This window comes from Rhagoletis pomonella, unplaced genomic scaffold (assembly GCF_013731165.1).
Source record: "Rhagoletis pomonella isolate Grant_MI unplaced genomic scaffold, Rhpom_1.0 Rhpom_scaffold_00008, whole genome shotgun sequence".
NCBI classification, from domain to species: domain Eukaryota; kingdom Metazoa; phylum Arthropoda; class Insecta; order Diptera; family Tephritidae; genus Rhagoletis; species Rhagoletis pomonella.
The window spans coordinates 36634443-36649914 of NW_023458562.1; the positions used below are offsets into that span (position 1 = coordinate 36634443).

The 15472-nt window shown below is 33.8% G+C and overlaps 1 protein-coding gene across 1 annotated transcript in view; it reads right to left on the minus strand.

Moving 5' to 3' along the window:
* Window positions 1-1047: 1047 nt before the first annotated feature.
* LOC118744782 (putative inorganic phosphate cotransporter) overlaps window positions 1048-15472 on the minus strand; it is a 51302-nt gene continuing 36877 nt past the window's right edge. Inside the window, exons 2-7 of the mRNA XM_036478096.1 lie at window positions 6215-6393; window positions 3827-3916; window positions 3233-3706; window positions 2824-3106; window positions 2497-2738; window positions 1048-2356 (exon numbers count right to left, since the gene is read on the minus strand). Coding sequence (XP_036333989.1) covers window positions 2099-2356; window positions 2497-2738; window positions 2824-3106; window positions 3233-3706; window positions 3827-3916; window positions 6215-6393 — 1526 coding nt within the window. The 3' untranslated portion in view covers window positions 1048-2098. The remainder of the gene's footprint in view (window positions 2357-2496; window positions 2739-2823; window positions 3107-3232; window positions 3707-3826; window positions 3917-6214; window positions 6394-15472) is intronic.

Here is a 15472-nt window from a genome sequence, read left to right on the forward strand (position 1 = left end):
AGCTGCGAACAAGGCGTGGCTTCTTTGAAAGCGGCGGTGACTACTCCCGCAGTTTCAATTACCGTCGAGCTAAATGCTTGGAGTGCTGCAAGAAAGTAAGGAGTCTGCGTGAGCTGCGAATCCTATAAAGCCGTCCAAAATTTAAACGCTGCGCAGTGAAAAGTCCGTTTGACTCTTTGACTTACCTACGAAGAGTGGGTGCCCATCAAGCAGTGTCCGGTGGTTACCCCGACTACTAATCTGAGAGAAGAGCGGTCCAGTCGAGTGAGATCTATGCATCGCTTTACATCAATCCTTAGCCAAATTTGCAAGGTAGTGTGGCAGGTAGTTTCTGTAGCCAACTTCGTATTTACCTCCTCGTTTAGTTCGGCCTTTAGTCTGTGTGTACAGGAGGTTAGAGGTATGACAACATTTTGAGCAGATTTGACTTCAGATATTTCCGTCCCCCTCCTTCCCAGCTCATCGACCAAGCAGTTGCCATGAGTGTCCCTCTGACCTTGGACCACAACAACAGCCAGGAGCACTTTGATGCCAGCAGGTTGAGAGTCTTCCTGCAAATTGTGGCTACTTTGGACGTTGTTCCGTTAGATTTAAGAGATTCGATAACAGCCTGGCTGCCAGAATAAAAAGCGATAGGCCGTCCTGGAGAGGCGGAGGTTATGAGCCTCCGAGCGGCGTTTAGCTCTGCTTGAAAAACGCTGCAATGGTCCCGTAAGCGAAAACTGAGGTTAAGCGCGAGTTCGCCAGAGTAAATTCCCCTACCCACTCTTTCGTTAAGCTTGGACCCATCTGGGTTTAAGTCTGTGACGCTTTCCCATTCGTTCCTCTTTGGAATTCTTATGGAGAATTCGTTGTCTAAACAGAATAGAGGAGTGGCATAATCTAACTTTCCTGAAGCGGTCTTTAATGTTTCGCTTCCAGTCCAGTTTATTGTCTAGAATACCTCCGAGGTATTTGACCTCGGTTGAGAGAGTAAGTGCCACCCCGTTTAGGATGGGAGGTTTAAATAGAGGAGCTTTATATCTAAGAAAAACAACACATGTTTGGGTCTGGAATCTTTTTTGGAGTCTTTCTATTTAATTTATTGCATTTTTACATAAATCTCTTATTTTTTTTTATTGTTTTACTTTGCGCTTTCGCTTACATAAACAATTTTGGAAAGAGTGTCTTGTGTAGTACAAATTTTAAATATGGACATTTTTTTTTTACATTTTATCTTAAAATATAGATTGTCACTCATACTGATTGTTTTATAATCTGTTTCATTGTTTGGTATCCAAACTTATTTCACTGAATTTTTAGCATGTTTCTTATTCAAAAAATTAATAAACTTAAAGTTTTTATAAATAAAGTTCAATATGTATACTACAAAAAATTCTCGGTAAGAAAAAAGATTTCTCAGCAAATTGCTTTTAATACAGGTTCGCTTACAATTCCTAAATAGTGCTGAAGGCATACTCATCGATCTTCCTGTGGAAAACTTTTTAAATTAGGTAAAATAAGGCACAAAAAATGGTGAATAATTTACTCCAAAGGCTTCAACAGTGTGTGTATAAAATAAATGTTTATTTGCTCTTAAAAAAAATTAACTCTCAATAAATAAATTTTTATGGCCCACGGCCACATACAAAATTGCAATTGGATTGTTAAAAAAGCACCACTAAGCTGGCACCAATTCCGTATTATATACTTTCGATGTGTTGCATACTTTTAGCGGCAACTGTCTTTTTTCGTTCATTATGTTTATTATACGCTACGTGCCAACATGAAATTATGCCGACTTTAACTTTCACTCGGTTTTAGCTATATTTCTGGCTGAGTGGATTTTATCACGCTGACTATATGCTGCTGCATAATGTTTTTTTTTTTTAATCTTGGTACATTTTTAGTGTTACTAATACACATATACCTATTTATCGCACTTAAATTCACTATAACTTAGCGTTAAAAATTCAAAAAATTAAAAAATAAAGTCAATATTCTTAAACAACTAACTGTCTGCCTGTTTTCTACTACATAACTTGCACAGCTTTAAATCGCGAGCGTATAACCGAATTTCGAGTTGCTTCTTATTCTTAAACGCTCGAACGCTCATCACTTATTGTCCTGTTTCGCGTATATTCCCCGTCGCCGCAGCTAAACCATTGTCCACGCCAGTTAGAAAGCGTGGATGCGCACCATTCGTTGTCAGCGTCGTTGTTGCTGGCATAACAGATGCTACTGGTTCCTTAACGTCATTGGCTGGATTGTCCCACCATTGACGTTCACCGGAACCGAAGATGTTATAGAAAGTCGCGCAGAAAATATACACGAAGGCAGCAATGAAGAAGACGATCTGCCACTGACCCATGGTAGGCTAATGGGGAGAGAAAAAGAGAAGGTGGAAGGAAACTTGGTTAAGTGTGAACATGAAAAATTAAGGCGAAATTCGAGCCGACCGTCAACATGTCAGCAGCAGTTCTGAAAAGCGACACAGTTACGAGTTAATCAACTTACTTTATTATTAATTAAATTGCCAGCGGCAATGGGCGCCAGCAGACCAGCCAAGTTTGCCAAGCAATTTGTGATGGCCATCAGGAAGCCGGCAAAACGTGGCGATAAATCCAAGTGATTGATTTTGAAGCCAGAGTAGATACCACCGTTAAGACCCACGCCCACCGTGAGTATGGCAAGCGTTAAGGCACGGTCACAGCCAGTGTATGAGGCGAGAATAAGCGCAATACCAGGACAATATTGACCTATGGGGTGGGGAAAAAAAACGATAACGGTTAGATAAAATCGCTTTAAAAGCAAATATTTTAAGACCTCAAACTAAATACTCACCAATACTGTTGATAATCTTTCTTGTCGATGTGTGCGTGAAACGATTGGACGTGATCATCCAATCGGCAATCACCGAAATGAACATCGAGAAGAGCCACATAGCCAGATAGGGCAGCGATGACAGCAAACCGTTGGCCTTCAGCGAGAAGCGCAGCACTTGCTTCATGTAAGTGGGCAACTCTGTCATTAGCGTCTCATAGCCATAGTTGTGACCCATGTGGGCAAGCAGAATGGCATAGAAAGGCAGGCACTTGGCGATAGACTTGAAGGGTATGGCAGGTACCTGAAAAGTGTTCAATGAAGAAATAGTAGTAGTGAGAAGAGAATCAAAGTGAAACTACTAAACTAGTTTTCTATTGTTATCTTAAAAAAAAATATTCCCCACAAAAAGTGTGCCACTCACACTCACCTTTTGATCGCCTGTACCCCAAAGACTTGTATTGATGTACTTCTTTTCACGCTCATCGATGCGTGGATGTGATGAGGGATCCTCATAGACTAGCCAAAGGAAAGCTATAGACCAAACTGTGCCAACAGCGCCGAAAACATAGAAAATCGACGGCCAACCACCAGCAAAACCATACTCGGCCAACAGACCCGACAGCGGCATCGAAATAATTGTACCAAATTGTGCGCCTGCATAGACAGCGGCACCCATACGTGAACGCTCATTGGGTGGTATCCATTTGGCGAGTAACGCATGCGTACATGGCACAATGGGGCCTTCACCGAGTCCCTGTATAAAACGTATCGCACAGAGACCATAGACACCACCTTCGTAGGCGGCAACTGGCACGAGGAAGGCGAAAACCGAATTGAGCAACATACCCCAGCCGAGGAAGTTCATGGCGCCGTATTTTTTCGCTAAAATACCGAATGGAATCTGTGGAGAAAAGAGTGTGGAAAAATTTTTAATTGCAGTATAGAATTATGGATGAAGTGCAAGTGCTTACTGCAGTGCAGGGATTATTTGAGTGTGAAAAATGTTTAGAAATAAACTAACCTGCGTTATCACATATCCGTAGAAGAATGAAGATAAGATATAGCCCTGTAAACTTGAACTCCACGCGAAGCTGCCATCTTGTCCATTTTCCTGTTGGATGCAAAAAATTAAAAATTACATTAGCTATATTTGTAAATTGAAGGATTTTTTTTCGACTTTTTAGACTTTTCTTGAATTGAAATATCGGTTCTTCCAATAAATACAAATTTAGAACAAACTGAGGAGTGCTATCAACGCCTAAGCTTTCTTTAGTGCAGATTAGATGGTGAGCACGTTGAACGTAGTGCGGATCTTCAGGGTCAGGTTAAGTTAAACAAAGAAATTGCTCATTTTGACGGGCCTAAGCCCTGCAAACGAAAAGAAAGTAAATCCGCAGAAGAAACGCTGGCTGTTCATAAAGAAAATCCACTAGCTGCTTGTCCCGTCACAGGTTTTATGAAACACAATCTGAGACTCTTAAACCGTGGCCTCCAAAAAGCAGCGTATTTAACAAAATTAGCTTGAGACGTTCGTATAACTTTATCCCTCAAACAACAGTACCTATAGTTCGTGTGAAATAGTCATATGTCTTGACTGTTGGGCTCCCACTCGTCAGTGTCCGATCAGACTCTTCTTAGTATCGAGGGTTGCTGCTCAAGTATTTCAAGAAGCTTCTTCAGCTATCTGCGGTTCGCCAGAAGCCAGAAAAATCTTGAAACCTTGCATTAGGAGAGTTTTGCTGAACGCTTGCTGAGACAATTTAAAGCCTATATCGCCAAGAGTAGCCCGTAGGCTATGATAAGTAACTTCTATACCTTGTTACGCGAAACAATCTCGACGGTGACCTGCCTTATTAACTATTCAGGAATGTAGAGGCGCTTATATCAGTCTGATTTCGAAATATTCAAAACCGACCTAGTCAGAAATTAGACAGTTTAGGACTTATAACCTAAGTTCCCAGTTGCGCAATGCTTATCAGAATATAACAGTGTTGAACTCTCAAAACGCTGCGGAATTCTGAAAGTCTACACTGGTGGTTGACTTAGAGCTCTTGACAAAAAAACCTCGACTCATCCGTGAATACATTTAATGGGCATACGTCCTCGTGAAGAGAAGTATCCACCAAGAAGTCAGAGTTTCAAAAAATTGTCAACTGTCTAAAGGTTGGTTAGTGGCGGGCGCGCCCTAAATATTAGTATGAACGAACTTGTGTTATTCACCCGAAAGAACAAGTTCCCCAAAAGAAACAGTTACTTCGATTAGAAGGATTCGTCTGCTGCTTTGCGACTTGGTCTTAGATAGGAAGCAGTCGGGGAAACCTAACATTGAGCATAGGGAGAGGAAGGCATAACCTTATATTACTACAGGCAACCTATTGTTAAAGGATCGGATATCTCGACCAAAGTTAGTTCTTGTCCCTATATGAAACTCTCGTTTATTGGAATTCTTAGGGAATCCGTATGCCTAAGAATCTCAGTGTCAATACACGGTAAAATTCTTGAGAGTTCCGCTACTTACACGGATCACTGTGCCGCCTAAATGGCCAAAAGCAGCTCTTTCTCTATACACATTACCTGAAGATATGAGAAAGGTAGGAAGCAGTGAAATTTATCACGGTTGGGTAGTCGCTTGATGGAAGGTCTGATGGAGGTCTAATACCATTAGCTCTCCATCAATATCAACTTTAGACTTTCAGTCGTCTGTAGCGCTTTTTAGACGGATGTGGTTGCCGTTAAAGACTCTCTAGATGCACTTATTAAAAGTGTGACCTCAATAAGGCAGGCATTGGCGGCGAAGGGTACACTTAAAATCATATCAGCGGAAAGGAAGCGAATGAGAGCGCCACTGACTATTTGTGGTTTAGTTGGTCTGCTTCAGTATAATGTCAACTCAGCGAAAGACGGTGAAGAAAAATAGGCTATGCGCAATTGCAAAGCTCTGACTAGATCGGGCGCTGTCAAAGGGGCTCTTTATGCTCACTATGCAATCGGACACACGTAAGACTGAAAATGACGTCTCATCCTTGCTACCACAATTGCCTGATGGATAAATACACTTTCCAGTAGCGTGTCCAGCTTTTGCGAGGCTAAGATTGGAGTATCATGGATGAGAGAGTGGCGCCTTATGTAGAGAATCCGTTCAACAAAGACTAAAGATGAAGCAAGAAAACTATGCATTTCTTGGTTACGCGCCTGATCTTCCGCTTCAATTTGTTACATTTTCGTTTTCCAAATCTGAATGACAATTGGATTCTTTGAGAAGACTTTTCTTGGAAACAATTTTCGAATTTTCTCTATGAAAAGCACGACTGCTCTAAAAGCGCAGTCACAGTTAGAGTATTTTTAAGCTCTCAATTTCGAATAATTTCGGTTTCAATAAAACTTTCATTAACCAACATGCATTACTCACCACCACAGTCAGATTTTGATCTGGACACTCATCGTCTACGACATCTTCATTACCGCTGGAGATGGCTGTATGATTGACCATAGCCACAATAGCCACAGACATATTTGTACGCATCACATAGGCATTGGCCATGCCCAAGAAGAGCATGAAAGTAACAAAATAACGTGTGGAGAAACATCCTGAAATGGTAGAAAGAAAATAAGAGAATTAATTAAAGCTTAAAGCAAAATTATTTAGTGACAAAAGGGCAGAATAAAAATACATTTAGTATAGCTAAAAATGGCATTCCAGAATAACTGCAAAGCCTTATAATTGACATGTGTATAAAGTAGTTATTAAACTTAACTTAAATTATAAGTATGTAGTCGCTAATTGAGAGGGGTAAAAACATCTTTTATTTTGTTTGCAAGTTTTTTTCTGAGGAAATCGTTTGTAGGCATCTTAGATACATGGAAAAAAACGCAAGTCGTTAATTGGACGTTCAATTTACATATTTATCGTTTGAGCGGCATAGTCGGCGCCTTGGCAGCTACAAATCTCAGCTGAAGTGCTAAAAGCTTGCAAATTAGCCAAATCGTGCTGCTCCATCATACATGTAGAAGTGTAATTTTTGATATTTGTGAAGATCATGATAGGCAAGTGAACGAAGAAGGCTAAGTCCAGGCTTGAAAGAAGTTTTCATACGAATTCGGATAGTTCTGTGACAGTTTTAAGACTCTCGAGGTCTTCAAGGCTTTTCGAAAAAAGAAATTCTGTACGATTTATTATTTAAAAATTATTTTTGCATTTCTCAAAACATTTCTAATTTCCGGCTATGGATCGCAGTCGCGCAAAAGCGTCACTGATCTTAATCAAGACAAGTGTATTTCCTCTGAAAATACTAAAGGGATTTTCTAGCACTGCGCGTGTAGCAGATTGACAAGATGATTTCCACGAAATGATGGATTTAATATAATTAAATAGACATACATATCTGCACACATACATACATATTTAAGTACTAAGTTTTGCGCTGCGCTTGTTTGAATGCTCAATGACAAGCTATTAATATTTTGCAAAAATAGCACAGAGCAATTGAAATTTTGCACATATTTGGCATGTCTGGCAATTGTGTGGCAAACATATTTTTTGGCACACATTTTTTTTTTTCGAAAGTGGAACTTATATTAAACCAAAAATAGCTCCACGCGCCTTACTGAAAATAAAACTTTAAGTTAAAAAATTTTCAAAATCCTTCCAGGCGCAGAATTCTCACAGGACCCGGATTTGACCGAAAATTAAGTTGGAAAATAAAAATTATAGTATTTTGCCAAGTTTATAAATTCAAATAAATTTGAAAGCGGATTTTAAGCGCATTCGTAAAAAAAAAAACAAAAATATGGGGCCCTGCATATGACTAAATTAAGTCAACCGTTGCTTCTAAAAACTCAGCCAGAGTCGTTTACATTTAGCCAAATCTCAGCTTTTGCTTATGAATAAAGCTATGCCAAATGATTCTCAAAAATTTTGGTCGATCGCGAATTTTTCAAAATGAAAAGACACGAACGAAAAATAAAACTATCTACACTGGCAAGCAAAAGTGAGTGCATCGTGTTTTTTGTTTAATATTTGCAATGTTTTTCAAGTTAGAAATTTCTTTGTTTTCTTTTTTTTTGTAAAAATATGGTTCATGCTTTAATCTAAACCACATAAATCAAACTTTCAAACTTTATACAGAACGTAGAAAAATTCAAAAATTTTTTATATAAATTTTGAACTTTTTAATCTGAATTTTTAGAAAAATGCAGATAGATCGGTTATGTAAATCTAGTGAAACAAGTGAAAGTTTTAAGCCGCTAAAAAATCCCGTTGATTTTTAATGAATTTTTTTCCGACGCATTTTGCGGTTTTATGCATATGTATAACAATTGCAATTTATAAAATATTCCGTTAATTTTTTAAATTTTGTTTGCAGATGATCTTGTGCATTTTATTCTACAAGAAATTTCCTTGTTTATGATAAAAAGTGCAAAAAGCCGTCAGCAATAAAAAAATCATTAAAAATCAAGGCGTTTTTTTAGCCGCTTAAAACTTTCACTTGTTTCACTTGAATTACCAAATACAAAATTTTTCTAAAAATTCAGATAAAACAGTTCAAAATTTAGATTAAAATTTTTTGAGTTTTTCTACATTCTGTATAAAGTTTGAAAGTTTGACTTACATATGTGGTTTAGATTAAAGCATGAGTCACATTTTTATAAAAAAAAACCAAAAAAAATTTAGCTTGAAAAACGTTGCAAATATTTGAAATAGAAATTGAATTTTACTTTAGAACGCCAGTGTATGTACATATGCATGTCTTTATGTCCCAGCCCAATATTTGCCTCACCAACTTCAAGGCTGACATCAAAAATATTAACAGCTTACTACTGTTGGTTACTTAACATTGACAGGCTCGCAGCTCGTACACTTAAAATCATATTTTACAGCCCACATATAACTGAAAGTTTATCAGAAAAACAATTGGCTTCGATTTAATTAAGTGCTTAATTAATGTGATGATAAGATACAGACATATGTATGAACACAGTTACCTACATACATAAGCATTCAAGCAATAACAAAAAAAATAACACAAAAGAAGAGGAAAATGAACTATCAACGAAAGTACTGCGAAAAATTCTGTAATCAGCAATACAACATAAAATTAATCGACTGTCACAGTGAGTGAGTACTTAATTTTCTCTAATAAATATTAGACATTAAGTGTGAATATAAAAGCGTTTTTTTTTTTGGGCTAAATGTTTGAGCTTTTAGTGTCTGTGAATTTCCGCAGACGTCAGTACTCGTGCGATATGTATGTATTGTATTTAGTTGAGCACACGTGCATGACCGCGCCAATGGTAATGGAAAGCAACAAGCGACATGAAAAACGATACATAAATACATTATCTACGCTGTTGACAATAGTGAAAATTCTTGAATAAAGAAGGCAAAAATAAGACGTGAAAAATGAGCAGAGTAGCAATTAAAGGAAAGAAATGTGCTACGTATTTATGTATGTAACTGTCACTTTTTGTCTACGCTTAGCTCAGCATGTCGGCCGATTTTGTAAATATTTACTTGTTTTTCCGTCTACGGTAAAGGGAAATGCTGGCTTATGCAGAAAACAAAAGTGTGGAATTATTGAGTTATGTGCATACATATGTCTGTATTTGCAAGAAGACTAGTGTACGCAATGCCTGAATGGCGTTGATAAAACATTTTCAGACTTACCCAAGGAGAAACGGAAAACTTTTATTTTTTTTTGGCAATTTACCATAAACATGGAGTATTACTACAAAAATCTTATCGCTAGCCATTACTAAAAATTCATAAGAAGAATTTATTTTAATTAATTTTTTTATTAAAAAAAAATTAAAAAAAAAATATTTTATTACATTTTTCTACCAAACGAAATGATGTAAAGCAGAAATTTTGAAATGCGAATTTATTTTTCTTTACGATTTTTTGTTGAAATAATAAAAAAAAAAATCGTTTTTCAAAATTTTTCTACTAAACGAAATGATGTAGGTGAGAGCAAATACTTTTCTTAAAATGCGAATATCTTGTAGATATTGTTTTTTGCTATGGATTTCAAAAAAAAACTAAATTTTTTATTGCACCATTTTGAAAGTTTTATAAGAAAAATGCGCACACAAAAAATATGTATGTAGATATCTGTTTTAAAAAAAAAACATTTTTCATTATTTTTATATATTTTGCTTTATTAGGCCTCAAAAAAGCTCTTAAAAAAATTGCGAGTAATTTTCAAATACTTCTCAAAAAAAATGAACTTTTGAGCTGTTTTATTATTATTATTATTTTTTCTTAATTTGAATATGTTAAAAGAGAATTTCATTTTATTTAAAAAAAAAATAAAAATAAGTCAAAAGTGCAAATATTGTCTGTAAAATATATGTATATAATTTTTTTTTTTACTTTCAAGACTTACAATTTAACGGAAAAACTGATTCATTTTTTTTTTGTTTAATTGCCTACTTCATAAATTGAAAGTTATATTTTTTATATTTGTGAAAAAATTCGAGGAAATTTTATTACACACATTTCGAAAATAGTGAACATTTTTTTTAGCTCAAAAAAGATTTAGCTCAAATATTTCATGCTAATTTTTATAAAAAAAATCATTTGTGGAAAATAGTATTAAATGTATGCTTTGAGAATTTAAATGTCTTTAATCTATAACTGTTATAAATTTATGACCTTATTAAAAAAAATTAATTAGATTCATAAAGCCCCTCGGCAGGCAATGGTAAACCTCCGAGTTCTGCCATGAAAAACAGCTTCTCATAAAAATACAATCGCCGTTCGGAGTCGGCTTAAAGTTATAGGTCCCTCCCTTTTGTGTGGCAGCATCAAGGCGCTTACCACAAATCGTAGGAGAAGATCGGTCAATCTATTAATAAGTGACACTTTCATACAAAATTTTTGATTTCTAAATTCTTCTGATATTTGAAGATTAAAAAATGCTTCATAGTTAAAAGCCGCAAACTTTGACTAAAAGCTTCCTTCAAATTGTAAAGCTTTGCATTAGTGTGAAACAATCTCTGCAACAATGCATTTTGCAAACGTCATGAACATAAAAAAAATACGCTAAATACTGGGGTGGAACAAACACAAGGTAAATTACGCCAAAGTCTCGTGCAAACCGGACAAATCTAAAGAAATCATGCGAGTGCGGGGACTCTAATTACATATGCAACTACATATAAATTTTAAATACCTATAAATACTACAAATATACATATGCAAGAACATTAGGGTACATCACTCTCCGCACATAAAAATCGATACGCTTTTTCCAGCGAAATAATAAAATTTATAATATTATTTTAAGACTTCTGCCAAAATATTTCGGTGGATCAGTAAGATTTGCGTGAGCTGGGCCGATTGAAAATACATCCAATAATCAAGTTGTTTATAAATAAAATTAGTTTTAAAAAATAACTTTTTCAATAAAATCTCCCCAGCTGATAGAAAAGTTTAAGCTCAAAAGCTCTGCTTATTTTGTTTTTGGTTATTGGCTTTTGGATTTTGATTATTATAATTTTTCTGCATAAAAAAGTTGAAGCTCAAAAGCTCTGCTTACTTTGTTTCTGGTTATTGCCATTTGAATTTTAAATTATGAAAAAATGTTTAAACATTTTATCAGCGTAATCAAAATAATGAGATTTGGTATGCTTTTTTCAAATCTGTACAGCTGACATAAATCTTAAAATTTTCCCGAAATATTTTGGCGGATGTCTTAAAATTAAATAAGTAAAACCACAACTTTTTTTTTGGGAGGCACCCTAATGTATATAGTATATGTGGTTCATAAGAACAATAATATGTACAGACTTTTTCAAATTATTACATATGTATGGTCGCATGTGCTTGTAAAAAGACAGCTCATGCTTTTGTAATAACACTTTGCGTAAGCGTCTGAACAGGTCCAAATGGTGTAAGGGGGAGGTATGTATGTACATAGATACTTTGCCAAGAACGAGTAACCTTCTGCTGAAACTAATATTTACATGCGTTTGTTTACATTTTCTGTTGAAATATTTACAAAAGAAAAATGCGCATTCATACGTTAATAAATTGCCGCATATATATGAATACATATTTTTATAAAATAAGCAAACTTTATTACAACAGCTCAAATTCCAGTTAATTCTCGCAACTAAATCAATGATGTTACATAAATAAATAGGTACATGTATGCAGAGTTTGCATAGATTTTACTGTACTAAAATGAGTAAGTTGTAATTATTGGACTTAGTAAAATACTACGAAGTCCAATTAAAGTACAGTTGATTTGCTTGCGAAGTCTACATCCACCTAGCACCACGCTGGTCGACGTGACGTATGCGCAATACTGGAAAATACTCCACTCGTACTTTCGTTAGTAAATACCCGGTGAGTGCATTGCTCAATCAGCTGTAGATGCATAAGTGCTTGTATAAGTATACTAGCCCTACCAGTAGCTATTGCCAACGCTGGGGGTATTTTAGTTTTTATTTTCTGCTTTCGATTTAAATTTAATTGCTCTTTTTTCGTTGTATGTGCATTCTAATATCTAATATTTGCATGGCCAGCAGCTTCCAAGGTCTCAAGTACTAGTATGAATATATGTGCTTTAATTACTGTGAAAAAAAATCAACTCAATTGGCACAAATAACTCAGCAGTGACTAAGTGTAGAATGAAAAAATCCAGCAGCTAGTTCATTAACTAATTATAGGAACTATTTACTGCCATATTTTTATATACATATGTATATGAGTATGTATGCTGTGAACTCGACAGAGAAAATGACAGCCATCAGCGGCTTTAGTTGGCCAAAGTTTATCGCAAACGCTGCATGGCGAACGAACGAAATTACAAATAAATTTTATTTGGGTATTATAAACAATATTAACCTAACCGTGCACATAAAACAAGATTAACTTATCTTAATTTCCTGCATGATTCATTTCCACACAATCCAGAGTAAAATAAAGAAAAATGCGTTGCTGATTTATTTCGCAGAAAAAATTCCTATACTAATTTGTTTTTATTTACTAAGCGTTATGCCTTTATTTACCATGCGTTGGAATATTTTTTTACTAGTTCTTATCTCTGCATGACTGTTCGTAAATCTGGCTTTTAAGCATAGATCCGTAGACATGATTGTTTGCTGTCTGATAGCTGTTATATTTTAAGTGCCCTTTGTTTTTATTATTGCTCATCATCATACTTGATTCATACACTCAAGTGCTCTATATATTCTATTTATTTATGCTTAGTAACCACACTTAGTAACTAGCTTATCTAAATTATTATATGCTTTTGCTCATAAATCATTTCAAATGTGGGTAGGATAATGTAATTCACGTGCTGCATATCATTCTAGTGATAAGCTAATTGAAAGAATTTCTATGCAGAAACGGAAACTTGCTTAATGATAGAACTTAGTCAGTTGGTTGAAAGCGAAAGTTGGTCTATTTTTACGCTTTTTCCAAATTTAACAAAATTTCAATTTTTTTTCGAAATTGAACATTTGTATTTGTAAACCATATTTGTCAACTAAATTTCTACTCATTTCAAATTTAACAAAATTTTTCGAAGTGTAAAATTTTTGTTTAAAATTGTGTTCGTCATTCAAATTTGGACAATTCAAAGAAAGTCCCAAGATTTTCGACGCCTCTAAAATTTAACCAAATTTCACAATTTTTCAAATTCAAAATTTAAAAGCTCAGTAAAAGTTTTTCGGATTCGATCTTTTTTCGTATGAAATTTTTTTCTGTAATTTTACTTTTGAAATTTCAAAACAAAATTAATCAATTTTTTAATGTAACAAACAGCATAGGTAGAATTTGATGTACATAAGAGATACAAAAAATATATACATTGTGAAGTTGTTAGTACTTGAGTCGAGAACATTCGTAAATATTTTCTTTTGTAATTTAAAATTGAGTTACGTCTTTAAAATTGGACAGTTCAAATAATGTCTTGAAACTTTCGACGCTTTTTTCAAACCTAACAAAATAACTCTAGAATTTAAAAAAATTTCCAAATTTTTCCGTATTAAAAATTGTTATTTCAATAATTTCGCATTAGTCATTCAAAATTTAGAAACTCAGCAAAGGTATTGAAATTTTCGGCGCTTTTTCAAATTTAAAGAGATATCCCTAAAATTTAACGAAATTTCAAAATTTTTCCATAATAAAAATTTTTATTTTAAAATCGCATTCTTCATTCAATATTTGAAAGCTTTTTCAAATTTGAAGAAATAGGGGAACATATATATTTAAATCTAAAAATTTTGTTTCAAGTTAACCATTAAAAATTTGGCAGTTCAGCACACATTTTTTCAAATTTTCAACATTCTAATTTAAAGAAAGAAAACTTATAAAATTAAAAAAATATTAAACTTGTTTTCCAAATTGAAAAACTTACAGCATGAAAACGAATGCTTTTGCTGAAAATAGATATTTTGAGAGGTTTTACTATGTTAAACATTTAATTATGTATGTATAATTTTTCACAAAATGAATCACAAATTAAAATTTTGCAAGCAAAAATAAATTATTTTTACAGCCATTTTCAAAAAAGCAATTTAAGTGAAAAATTATTTTTTTATTTGAATTAATTATAAAAACTGACACTTTTTTCGAGTAAATTAATCTTTTTTGAGTAAATAATTTTTAAACACGTTGAAGTATTGGTTTAAATTATGAACTGAAAATAAAATGTTTTATCGAAATTTAAATAAGTTGAAAATATTTTATGCATCAAAAACCCACTCAAAAGTTGTTATGCATTCAACAATTAAGTAAGTTTTCTTAATTTTAAGTATATGCAACCTCATAAAATTTATTTCGCAAGTTTTTTCAGATAATTTTTTTAAGTTTTTCTTTGTTTTGAATCGAAAGGACGCCTTTTTGTTCAACTTTGTTTTTCTTGCAAATTTGTTGCTATAGATACTAAAAATAAACACCCAAATTCGTAAATTGAAAAATGTCACTTCATAAAGCTTTTTAAAGCTATTTATTTTTTATGAATAAAGCCACAAATTTCTTTCATTGTGTTTGAAACTTTTTCGAAACCTAAATTTATATTATTTTAAAAATTTTTTCTTTTGGTAAAAAAACGCTTGTATTCTGCTCTAAAAATGATGGAGAAAGTACTTTAACTAATTTCCGTATTAAATAAAATATATATTTAATTTAATACACCAATTTAAAATTTTACCGTTATGGCAGACTAGCCGGGACAAAAAGTAATTTCTGATTTCAAATTAAAAATTCGTATTAAATTTTTTTTTGAAATTGTGAGAAGAGTGTTAATAATTCCCATTGATGATAAAATTGAATTAACTTTTCTTTTGCGAAAATCGCCTACTTCGGCAAATTGTGTAAGGAAATAGAAAATAAATTTTTTGTCCAAGATTTTCTTCCTCAACATTTTCAAATTATCAGGGAAAATTTCAAATGCAATACAATGACCAGAACTCCTTTTGATTTAATTAAAAAATAAAAAATAAATTTAAAAAAATTAATCGAAGTTATTAAATAAACAAGTTTTTTACAAAAACTGATAAAAACATTTAGCGCAATTTTATTTGAAACAATAATAATAAGACTTTAGCAATTTATACATTTGGTTGGTATATCTGATTCAAGCACTTTAAATTTACTTTGTTGGGGAATTTTACAAATTAGATTTTATAAAAGCAAAGTTTTTAAAAAAGTTTT